Consider the following 12,911-nt stretch of genomic DNA (forward strand, 5'->3'; position numbering starts at 1 on the left):
GGCTGAGCAACAAAGTAGCCAGAACAACTAAAGAACATGATATTCCCAACTTCTTTGCTAGTACTTTTTTTGGACAAATCTTAAAATGCAGGCCCTAGTACTCTGTCAACTTCAGGGGCTCTCTGTACTACTTTTAGTGTTTGTACAACTCAACATCCATTAGTGAGTCCTATGGGAAGTTACATGCACCATAGTAGATGAACATTTCAAAGATGTGAAATTTGTCAGAATTAAGGAATCTGAAATAGCATCCATGCACTCAGATGCAGAAGGTCTTGGAAATTTTAAAATGCATAATACGTGATCAAGGAGTTTACTTTGACTAAGCTTACTACATTTTATTTCATAATGTAATCATAAATATCAAAAGAAACTGAGCTACAGCATTCCCAGTTTCTTCTGTCTAAAGGTCAATCCCATCCTGAATGGCCTTCAAGCATTATTGAATTACCCAGTGCCATGGCCATTTCCTTCAACATAAACTAGTCTGTTCCAGGAAACCTGACAGTATCCATGAAGCCAACTTCTAGTATCCCTAGAGAAAAGATGATAGCTTCACAGAAAGCTGCCATTGTTTCTATATCCTAGAACGATATAGAAGAGGTATCCTAATAACTTGCTTCTGTTTTATTTAGTATTGTTACAGTTTCATTACTGACCTACTTAGCATGTCTTAATTATCTTAAATTTAATTTTATTTATTTTATCACAGCTATTGCCTATATAAAACATATTTTCAGACTTTTGGTATTCTTTTATGTTATTTGTTTGTCTTCCCCTTCCCACTCTAAACCCCCCCTGCTCTTCTTCATTCTCCCTGCCATGTTTTATTACCCTTCATATATTTTCCCTCTGTCAGTCACATTAGAAAATTTAAATTGAATATTTAATCAATGCAAAAATTTTATGAATTGCTTTTAATATATTTAATGTTTTATCATAAAGCATCTATTAATTATCTCATTTCTTTAACCTCCAGACTATTCTTCTTGCAAAATATATGGTGCTAGTTATAGGGCACTTCCAAAAAATTATATTCACCCAAAGTGCAGTGGCCGTACAGCTCTCTGCAGAGAAGTAAGTTTGTCATTGATCCAAAAGGTGTTTTATTGCGAATAATGACTATCATGAATTTAGCGTTTTGAATAATGATGGAATAATAATTTATTTACATGTTGATATACTATATTCATCTGAATATGAGCTGACCAACCAAAGTCATCTCAATTAACAAAAAAAATTATGTATCTCAAATAAGTAATAATTCGTGGTAATAAATAAAGTACAGTAAACCCTCAATTTTATGGATGTCGATTTAATGGATTTGGGATTTAACAGATGAAAAAAATTTGACTGACACAACAGTAAATTCTGAGTGTTCTTATGAAATAGGAAACTCATGTGCCGTGGTAGTTACTAGCAAGCATCCCAGTGTCATGGTATACTTGCTGTCATATCATTAAGTGTTCATCTGTGCCCTATATCATTATTATACCCTAACTTACATTATATCATAGCATTTAAGATAACCAAAAAAAGAAAGTGTGTGTACTTGCATGTCGTGCAGAAATTCAACCTGTTAGAGAAATTACTCTGTTGAAGTTGCTTCTCACATCTGTGAAGCATATATATCACACGCTTCTTGATTAGACCAGGGTTCGAGCCTGTGACCACCAAATACGGAGGATGCGGAAAGGTCAGGGAATGACCACCACATATACCCGGAGCAATATGGCCTTAGTTGCTAATGCTCCTAAAAACCAATAATAACAACATAACAACTGTGAAGCATATGCCAGGGGGAGGGAGAGAACTGTTCCAGATATTGTAAAATCAAGGCTTGTGTGCTTTTAAGAAATCTGATTCTGAAGATTCACCAATATCTCAACTTCGGTATCTTAGCTCCAACTCCGAATGAAATTTTTACATACACCACTATATGGCCATGGTAAATTATATTCTGCTATCTGTCAGCCAATAAAGTCATGGTCAATAAAAGCTTGTTTTTTATTATTTAATCTTATTTCAGTGTTTTTAATACAACATCTACATAGTGACTGTTTAAATTGCCAATTATGTGTTGGTACAAATGGTGTCAAGAAAAAAAACTTTCGATTTAACAGACATTCAACAGTAATGGATATTCTTTTCCCTATGTTAGTCTGTAAAATCATGGTTTACTGTAATGTTAATAGTTTTGTTTATTAACTGTAATGGTATTTAATTCTTAATATCGTTCAGTTTTTGATCACTATTTGTATTTTTCACTTAATTGTTTAACTTCAGTCAGTGTCTTCTTCACTTGAAGAAATATCTTCATACAGCTCATGCCAAAGTACTTTGTCCTCACTCCTCAAGGCTGTTGGAGACAACACTTCATAAAACCTTTTACTGTTGACTGAGAAGAAATGCCACCTGATGCTGTGTCAATCCACTCTCCTAATTTAGAAACTAGAATTACAACTGAATCAGTATTTAGCTCATTTTTAACATCTTTTACTTCATCTATAGTGTAGATATCTCCTTAAATATCTCCTTCAACGTAACATATCATGCTGCTTGATCAGTTCATTTTGGTGTGGGCTCCAAACCACTCTTTGCCAGTCTTGTTAATTTGTTTGATATTTACTCCTCTTTGTGGGAATAAAAAAATTATGCTTGAAGAAGGATTCTCCTTTGGTAAATTTTTTATTTTTTAGAATTACATATAGTGAAAGAAGTTAGTAGCCAACAGTCAAGTGCAACTTCTCATTTCCACTTGTTTTGATAACAACAGGATGCTCAAACCCTTATTCTCAAAGGTCATTGCACTGGGCATAATAAATGGCATATCAAAAGAGTGGCCACTCGTGACCCTCCAGTGACATGACTGCCTCTAGACAGTAAAGATAAAAACGTAATGCATAACAGCATTATTTTCTAAAGATTTTCATTACCTGGTTTGAAATAGTATCCCAGTTTTTTTTTACTAAATTGCTATAATTATGCCTGGGCTGAAGTTAGACTCTGGGGTGCATTGATCCAGTGTATTGTTATACATTGAGTCAATGCAGCCCAATAATAGAGGTTATATTATAAATGTAATGAAAGGTGTTTTCTTCCACATATTGCTTGGCTTCTCATTTAGATTCAATATGTTTATTCACCACTCAACAGTGTCACTAATTGAGGCTACCTGTTGTCTAATGACAGACCCAAATAACTCTGAAAACCAGTAACAACCATGCCTTTGATTTTTTTATGAATTATGAATTCACCTTCTTGGAGATATTATTTGATTAAAAGCAGTACAGGTCGACCACCGGTAATCCGGTTCCACCGCTAATTCAGACATAATTTCTGCTAACATAATTTCAAATTTCCCGGGTCGGTGCACCGACCTGCCACTATTGTTTTGGTGGCATTGGTAGTAGTAGTAGTGGCATGTGATGCAAGAAAGCAAGTGTATGAGCTTATGCAGCATCAGCCAAAAAAAAAAAAAAAATCACACCATTCCCTCCAAATACCTGTCCATTTACTCCTTAAATTTATTCAACCTATCAACTTCCACAATGACAGATGGAAGTTTGTTCCAGCTGTTAACCACCCACTGGCTAAGTGCAAATTTCCGCACATCTATTCTACATCTGTCCTTTCTTAATTTGAATTTATGCCCCCTTAGGTTCGTAATCTGAACAAGTGGAAGGATCCCATCAGAATTCAGCGTGCTCAACCCATTCAAGGCCTTATACACCTCAATCAGATCATCAACGCAGGTGCCTAGTCTCCAGCCACTGCAATTTTCAGAACTTAAGCCTCTCTTGGTAAGAGGATCCCTTCATTCACCTCACCAATCTTGTTGCCCTTCTCTGTACACGCTCAAGTAAATCTACATCCTTCCTAAAATGAGGCTTCCAGACCTGTATGCAGTACTCAAGGTGTGGCCTGACCATTGCCTTATACAGAGGGACAATCACCTCCTTCTCCCTGCTAGCAAAATTCCTATATATCATTAACAAAACCCCATGACCTGCCCTGGCAGCCTGTCTGCATTGCTCAGAAAACTTCATATCTGACTGCACAATTACTCCCAGGTCTTTTTCATTTTCTACCACCTTAAGTGTAGTACCACACAGTTGGTACGTTTCTCTGGGGTTACTTCTACCCATATGCAGTACTTTGCATTTGTCAAGGTTAAACTTCAGTTGCCACTTCTTAGACCATCTGCCAAAATTATCTAGATCCTGTTGCAGTAGCACACTGCCATTACTGTCATTAACAACCCTGCCAACCTTTGTATCATCTGCAAACTTCGACATTAAGCCTGATATACCTTCATCAATATCATTGATAAATATACAAAACAACAGTGGACCTAACACCGATTAGTCCACGAAGAGCAGCACCCATTGATTACCACCCTCTGTCTTCTCCCACTTAACCATCCTTTTATCCATTGTGACAACTTACCCTTAATACCAGGTTGCAGCATCAGCTGTCGGCGCAAACTCGTAAACACTGGCAAGCCATTCCCACTTGTTTCTCTGCTTTTATTATTATAAACTGCTCACATTTTGCCCCAGCCATGGTTCCAATGCATAAAGCAAGTGCCTCTCATGGTGTAAAGCGCAAACACCATACATTTTCCTTAACAGATAAAGTTTAACTTCTGAAAAAATTTGACATCGGTGTGTCTGTGAGAAGTTTAACTCTGCTTAATTGTAAATTCCAGCAGTTTCTCTAAGTTCCTCTTATCATAGTAATTTTATTTTAACCATTCCTTTTTAGATTTTCTTTTTTTTTTTACAACACACTTATACAAACTTGCGGAAAAACACAACACAATATGATGGATAATACAGCATGCTAACGAACTTGTTTTCAAAAAATCTCCAACAGAGGTGAAGGTGATTCTTGCACAACTTCTATTAGAATAAGTAGCGACCTGGAGCGAGGGGTGCTGGGGTTTCAGGGACTGATGGCAGTCATCGTGAAACAGGTGGGTATATGGGATGTGTTAGGGTAACTAATAATAAGGATACGTACATGTATACTTCCATGTATACCAATGCTAGAAGTATAGTAAATAAATTTGATGAACTTGAAGTTTTGGTTAAGACATCAAAGGTGGATATTGTTGGGATAGCAGAGACGTGGTGTCACACAGATATAAGGAAGGCAGAAATCGAATTTGAGGAGTACAATGTGTACAGAAAGTATAGACGATAGGAAGGGAGGAGGTGTTATGCTGTTAATTAAGAAAAACATAAAATCAAAAGAAGTGCATCCAGTTGATATAGATGAACAGTGATATAGATGAACAGTCAGTTTGGTGTGACATAAGCACTGCAAAAGCAAAAATAAGAGTAGGAGTGTGTTATAGGCCTAATGACTCGAATGAGTACAATGAACAATTGTACAGAGAAATAGAGTGGACTAGTAAATCAGAATGTCTTATAATGGGGGATATTAACTTCCCAGATATTGACTGGAACTTGTGGGTTGGTCACTCACACACTAGTAAGACTTTTGTGGATTTATTGGATGATTGTTTTCTGCAGCAGCATGTTCGAGAGGCAACCAGAGAGGGTAATACTCTTGATCTGGTTATCAGCAGTGATCATTCGTGTATTAAAAATTTGCAGATAAAGGAACCATTAGGTGGCAGTGATCACAGTGTACTGATGTGGGATTTACTTAAAGATTTAATTACCGTCAGGGGTAAAGGAAAGGGTTTTTGCTTCCGTAAAGGTGAGTACAGTGATCTCAGACAGTTTTTAAATTCTGTACAGTGGGATCAACTGACGATGTTACCAACAGTAAATTCTAAGTGGGAAGCATTCAAGGAATTAACCGTGGATGCTACTAAAAGTTTCATACCTATTAAGAAATATTGTTCAAGGTTTAGGCCTAAATGGTTATCAAATGAACTAATGAGACTCGTGACAGAGAAGAAAAATGCATGGGATGCATATAAATTATCAAGCGACCCAGAAGCCTATGGCAGATAGAAGCTAGTCTGTAATCGGGTCACAAAGGAGGTTAGACAGGCAAAGGCAGATTATGAGTAATCTTTGGCAAAAGATACTAAGAAAAACAACAAGGATTTCTTTACTTATATAAACTCTAAAAGGAAGAGGATGAATCTGATTGGTCCACTTGATATCGATGGTTCGACTGTTGATGATTCTGCTCAGATAGCAAACAAACTGAATGAGTATTTTGCATCTACATTCACACATGAGGAGTTATTAAGGTTTAAAAATGCCACAAGGTTTTAAAATTGTAACAGGGTGCTTAATGATTTTGTAATAACTGAGAACAATTAGTTCTCAGTTATTACAAAAAATCGTAATTAGTTTTATTGCAGCGCTCGCCCCACGTGCAATAAACTAATCACAAACGACCTTCGTATGCATGTCATAATAGCGTCACATGTACGTGGCCGACACGGCTGCTCAAGAAATAAAGTAACCAACATATGTGGCCACGTTGGCCACATATATGCAACATAAAAAAAAAGACTTTTTTTATATTTTAAGCGAAAAAACGACAACACTGACATTACAATATTTATTTTAGAATTACTAATCAAATTATTTCCTAAATATATTTTTTGGCCCCTGTGAATTTTTTTCTTAAACTAACTTGGTGGTCAATGTGTTAAAGGTAGAAGGAGGTGGTTAGCTGTTGGGTAAAATGCATGTGCTAAAATAACCACTAGTGATCCGGCAAACTCACTAATCCGGCACCCCAAAAGGTCCCAACACTGCCAGATTAGTGATGGTCGACCTGTATTAGTAATTTCATTCAACTCATGAATAAACATAGTCATTTCAAGTGTTGTAAATCCAAGCTATGTTGCTAGAGGGGAAATGAGTATTTGCAAATACAGTCCATTCCGGTTATTTGGGACACATCGGGACTAGTGCATTTTGGCCCGATTAAGCGGCTGCCTCAATTATCCGAAGTTTCACGTAAATAGTTAAAAATACAATGTACAAATGTACAAATTTTTAATGTGTAAAAATACCCCCCCCCCCTTTACAATTGGTTCACTGTACAATCACATCACATTACGATGGAGTCACCATCGTAACGTGATTTGATATAGTAAAGTACCGTTCACTATACGATGTGCAGTAAGTGCCGGTCATTGTGATCACGTTTGTGAATTGAATTTTAATTCTATTAAACAGTGATTCTAATTAGCAAAAATAGGAGGAATATTATCCACAGGCTATAAAAGCAAAGATATATTAAGCACAAATTTACCCTTTATTACCTTACCAATTAAAAAATTAAATGTATGTGAAAATCAGAAGAATATACGTGATAATCGGAATAATTAATACGTACTGTAATAAGTACATATGAAGTAGTTGACATTTCTGTTCACTGACATTTGTGGGTGGGGGTTAAAATTTAAAACAGTAAAAAGATAAGCAATCAATCACGGCACACACAAATTGCAAGTAACACAATGCGCGCATGTGAGAACGGAGTAACGAGTTACAAAGCTTTAAAAATAGGAATGAAGAGAAGGTCCGAAAATTAATTTTTTTTATATGTTGAAGATTTCATTGAAGTGTAAACACATTTCACCATAATAACCCACAGAATTCCAGCTGTCGGTATTATCGCAAATTCAGTAAGGTCGAGTTTACTGTCCATTTATGATAGATTTCGCTAACAGAAAAGCCCAATAAACAGGTGACTACTAATTGTTTTTATTGTTTTATGATTGTGACCTCCAGAATTTCGACTGAACCACGTGGTACCGTTGGAGACAATCGTAGGGTAATCTCCAGTGCTGCAGTCTCCTGCCCCGATTAAACGGCATGCTGTCCCAATTAAGCGAAGTAAACCCTGGCTATTTTCTCGATTGGTTTCTGTTTTTTAAGATTTGCCCCAAATAAACGGCTACCCCGATTAGCCGGTGGCCCAAATAACTGGAATCCACTGTAGTAGACATTATTTTCCAAAATTATTTCAAATTATGATATTCTAGTGATGAAATAGAATCCCACTTCTTTACAAAATCATTCAATCCAAGTTTGTGTTATGTTTTTCAAAAAGCATTTCTGTTATGTTTTCTGAATACTGATATACCAAACAATGTAGTCATGAAATATAATTATGCTTGTAGATCTAAGGTATTCCTTGAGTGGCATGATGTGTAGGGAAATTGTGTTGTTTGAAGATAATAAAGCACTCAAAACCTACATTGATATTATTATGTTTTATTTCTTTCAACAAGATCTAGAAAAATTAGGCAGGTGGTTTGAGAAATGGCAATTGAGGCTTAACATTGACAAATTCAAGTTACTGCATATGGGTGGCAATTATCTCAGATTAACATACCAACTGTGTGGCACAACACTCAGGGTAATGAAAAAGATGTGGGAGTAATTATACAGTCAGATATGAAGTTCTCTGAGAAGTGCAGACAGGCTGCTAGGACAGCACATGGAGTTTTGTCAGTGATATACAGGGATTTTGCTAGCGGGGATTAGGAGGTAATTATTCCATTGTACAAGGCAATGGTCAGGCCACATCTTGAGCACTGCATACAGGTCTGAAGGCCTTGTTTTAGGAAGGATGTAGAGCTGCTGGAGTGGGTACAGAGAAGGGCAGCGAGATTGGTGAAGAGAATGGGGGAACTGAAGCCTTTCTCTTACCAAGAAAGGCTTCGGTTCTATAAATTGCAGCATCTGGAGACTAGGAACCTGCGAGGCGATCTGATTGAGATATTTAAGGCTTTGAATGGGTTGAGCAAGCTCAGCGCTGATGGAATTCTTCCTCTTGCCCAGACTATGCACGGGGGGGGGGGGGGCATATATCCAAATTGAGGAAGAATGGTTGTAGAATGGATGTGCAGAAGTTTGCCTTTAGCCAGTAGGTGGTTGATTGTTGGAACAAACTCCCATCTGATGTTGTGGAAGCAGATAGCTTGAATAAATTCAAGGAAGAACTAGACAAAATGTTGGAGGGGATGGATAGGTGAAATGGGAAGGGTGGGGTTTTTTTTGATTGATTCTGTATATGCTTGCTTTCTGGCATCATTTGCCACTAGTAATACTTCTTCAGTGATAGCTGTCTTTGCAATATCACTGTTACAAAAGATCACTTTGGTCACAAGAACTTGTTAAGTTCTTGTGATCTATTGTGAAATATTAAGAAAATACGATGAAACATTTGACCCCATTATGTACATATTTCCAATTCGGAAATAAACATAATAATATCAACATATGTTTTGAGTGCTTTGTTATCTTCAAACAATGCTTGTAGATATTGCTTTATTACTTCATGCTTCTTGTTGCCTCTTATTTCTTTGGGAAGCTGTTAATAGCTTCCCAATACAGGAACTCCCCGACTTACGTAAGGGTTGTGTTCCACGGAATGCTGCATAAGGTGGATTTTACGTGAGTCGGAATTTCCCCCAAGCTTGTGCAGTACTCGCTGAATTTATTGAATCAATAAAGAAATGTTCAACAAACATGTAAATAGAATTATTTATTCTATTTATTCAATTTTTTATATCATGCACAGGAAAAATTACAAAAGCATGTAATTTAAAAAAATTACAAAATATCAAAATAAGAGAATAGACAAGCATAACGTCAGTAAGTTTTACCAGTAAATTGAGCATCGTTGCCAGAATTGACATCTTCAGCTCATAAGTACGCCGCTGCGGAGATTGAGGGCTGTGGAGATTTAGAATTGGTCGGCCACTCAACCTTATGAAAGAACATATTAATGGATGACTGGATAGTGGCTTTTTTATTTTCATCGTCAATTTCTTTGTAGCAAGCAAGCATATCATTCACCCCTTTGTTAACTTTTAAGAATTGTTTGCTGTCAGGATCCATCTTCTCAAACCTCGCCATTGGCAATGCAATTTCCCGAAATGCCATTGTCATATCTCTGATGAAGAAGCATCTTGGCTCCTCATTTTGGTTCATCTTGAGCTTCGTCAGCATTTTCTTCTTTCACTATCACTGCCTGCAATTCAATGAGTTCTTCATTAGATAATTCCTTCTCTTCTTCCTCTGTTAACTCCTCCACGTCTTTGGCATCAGTCTCCAACTGAAGTAGCTTTGCAACCTTTACAATCTTATCTGTAACCTCTTCATATGAGGTTACAGATAAAATTGTAAAATCCTTTTCAAATCCTTCGAACCCTTTTATGTGCCATGGGCATATTTTCTTCCATGTGCCATTTAAATAACTTTTAGTAATTTCCGCCAAGGCCTTATTAATGTTTAAGATGGCATGATAAATATTGTAAGATTTCCAAAAGTCTCTTAACTTAAAATTTTTCTCATCGTGTACTGCAGACAATGCCGGAGCAAATGTTGTGCATAAATAGCATGCTTTTAAATTCGAAATAACACCCTAATTCATAGGTAGGATGAGTGAAGTTGTGTTTGGCGGTAGAAATATGACTCTCACGTTCGAATTGAAATTATCTAGATGCATAGGATGTCCAGGAGCATTATCTAACAGAAACAAAATCTTGAAAGGAACGTCGTTGTCTTTACAATATTTTTCAACCTCTGGAATGAAGCAGCATTTAAACCAATCCTCAAAGGGAGATATTGTTATCCATGCTCTCTGGTTCGATCGGAAATGCATGGGTAGGGTGGCTTTATTGATACCCTTAAATGCACAAGGATTTCCAGAATGGTACACAAGCAGTGATTTTAATCTGTAATCTCCTGCTGCATTAGCCCCAAGCAAGAGCATGGCACCATCTTTTGACGCCTTGAAACCTGGCATCGTATTTTCCTCTTTGGCAATGTACGTTCGATCCAGCATTTTTTTTTTTTTTTTTTTCTCAATACAGAGCAGTCTCGTCAACGTTAAAACTTTGCTGTGTTGAATAGCCGCCTTCATCAATAATTTTTTCCAACACATTACAAAATTTCTCTGCAGCTGCAGAATCGGCACTGGCGACTTCACTGCATACTTTAATGTTGTGGAAACCAGCACAATGTTTGAACCTATTAAACCACCTGTTGCTTGTCATGAACTTGGGTTGAAGTTCGCCGTACTTATCCTTAATATCTTCATAAATACTAAATACTTCTTGCTTTTGCTTGAATGATCATTAGACTCAGGGGCACTTGTTTCTGAATCTGATTTTCCATCCATATTATTAATAGCTTTTCCATCTTCGATATAGCACCTGAATGTTGTTTTGTGATCACCGTTGATCTTAAGTGCATTGATCCTTTGACATGTTCTTTTATAAGCGCACTGTCCTTTAAAATAGTATTCACTGTTGAAGCAGCGAGACCTAATTCCTTTGCAATAGATGACAAACTTTGTCCTGCTTCGTACTTTTTAATCATTTTCATCTTTATTTCTAAATCAATTTTTTTTGTTTACTGGCACTACCACCACTTTCACTTTTTTTCATTGGTCGCTTTCCCTTCATCATTGTAATACATAAATAGGAATGAAGAGAAGTTTCTGAAAATTTGTTTTTTATATGATTGAAGATGTCAGTGAAGGGGAATACATTTCACCATAATAGTGTAAAAACCCACACAATTGCAGTTATCGGTATTATCACAAATGCAATAAGATCGAGTTTACTACTGGTTTATAATTTCTTGCACTAACAGAAAAGCCCAATAAACTGGAAAATGCAAATTGTTTTTATTGTTTTCTGGTTGTGACCTCCAGAAATGTGCTTTAGAAAAATATCACAAAGGCATTCAAAACTGATTCTTATAACGGGAACATATGATAACGATGAAAGGGTAGTGCAATTTCCATTATAAATATGACTTTTTAGAGAGATAAGTCACTTAGTAATATAGTGAAATTTTCAACTTCCAAGGACTTGGAATCAATTACAAAAAAAAAAAAAAAAAACCAGTGTTATTGGGTTTACATTACGACATTTTCATGATACTTTCATTTACTCCTACGGGATGCAAAATACGTTTCCACGATTTTTTTAAGTTTGCACCGGCCAGCAAAAACTTACGTAAAGTTGAATTTCCGTAAGTCGGGGAGTTCCTGTATAAGAGGCGCCTCCGTAGCCAGGTGGGCAGGAGCAACAGTGCGTAGCACACGCTTCTTGATTAGACTGGGGTTCGAGCCCATGACCACCGCTTATCCCTGGATCAATATGGCCTTAGTTGCTAATGCTCCTGAAAACCAAATAACAAACAAACAAACCTGTATAAGAATTGGTAGATATATTAGTATTATCCAAATGGTTTAAGAAAGGCCCAGGCCTTTGTGGCACAGCAAAAAAAACTACACGTTTTGCTCCTTGCATAGATGCTGATCCAGCCAACCTTTCAATTTCTCCAAGAAAGGTCTCAATTACCAATGTGGTAACTTATTTCAGTAATTAATAACTTGTTGGGTAAAAGAAAACTTCTTACAGTCCAATTTATACATCTTTCCCCATAATTTCAACTTATGACCCCTAGTTCTTAGTATCATTAATAATATAAAATTTTGCCCTCGTTCATTTTACTACTGTGGATCTTTTTCAAGAAACTGAGTCTTTTTTTTTTTTTTAATATAGTCCCCATAAGGATAAATGCAATCTTACAAATGCCTTAGATAGATTACAACCTCCCTATTGCTGCAAGTAAATTTTCGATAAATCATTGATAGGATACCAAAAGGCATTCCTTGCTACTTGTTTCCCTGCCTGGAGAGCTTTGTGTTTGTTTCATAACCCTCAAATCTCTTTCGTCTTCTTCTACCACTTTTCATTCATCTTCTCCAAGCGTATAAATTATTTTTGGGGTTGCTATTTCTCAGGTGTAAGACCACCATTCTGACCATCCCTAAGCCTATATAAGTCATTTTGAAGGAGTGCTGCGTGGTGCTGATCATTGACTGCTCTCCTTAACATCATTTGCAAATTGATGTCACAACTTGTATCCCCTTATCAC

At 36.7% G+C, this 12,911-nt stretch overlaps 1 protein-coding gene across 6 annotated transcripts in view; it reads left to right on the top strand.

Moving 5' to 3' along the window:
• The window catches only part of LOC150074896 (paired amphipathic helix protein Sin3a-like), a 285,756-nt gene that overhangs the window by 129,873 nt on the left and 142,972 nt on the right, over positions 1-12,911 (top strand). For all 6 annotated transcript variants that reach the window (XM_090389366.1, XM_090389363.1, XM_090389365.1 and 3 more), the window contains exon 9: positions 980-1,077. In XM_090389366.1, the coding sequence (XP_090245492.1) occupies positions 980-1,077 (98 nt within the window). The remainder of the gene's footprint in view (positions 1-979; positions 1,078-12,911) is intronic.

This window comes from Mastigoproctus giganteus, unplaced genomic scaffold (assembly GCF_048544385.1).
Source record: "Mastigoproctus giganteus isolate SK-2022 unplaced genomic scaffold, ASM4854438v1 scaffold_15, whole genome shotgun sequence".
Lineage (NCBI taxonomy): Eukaryota > Metazoa > Arthropoda > Arachnida > Uropygi > Thelyphonidae > Mastigoproctus > Mastigoproctus giganteus.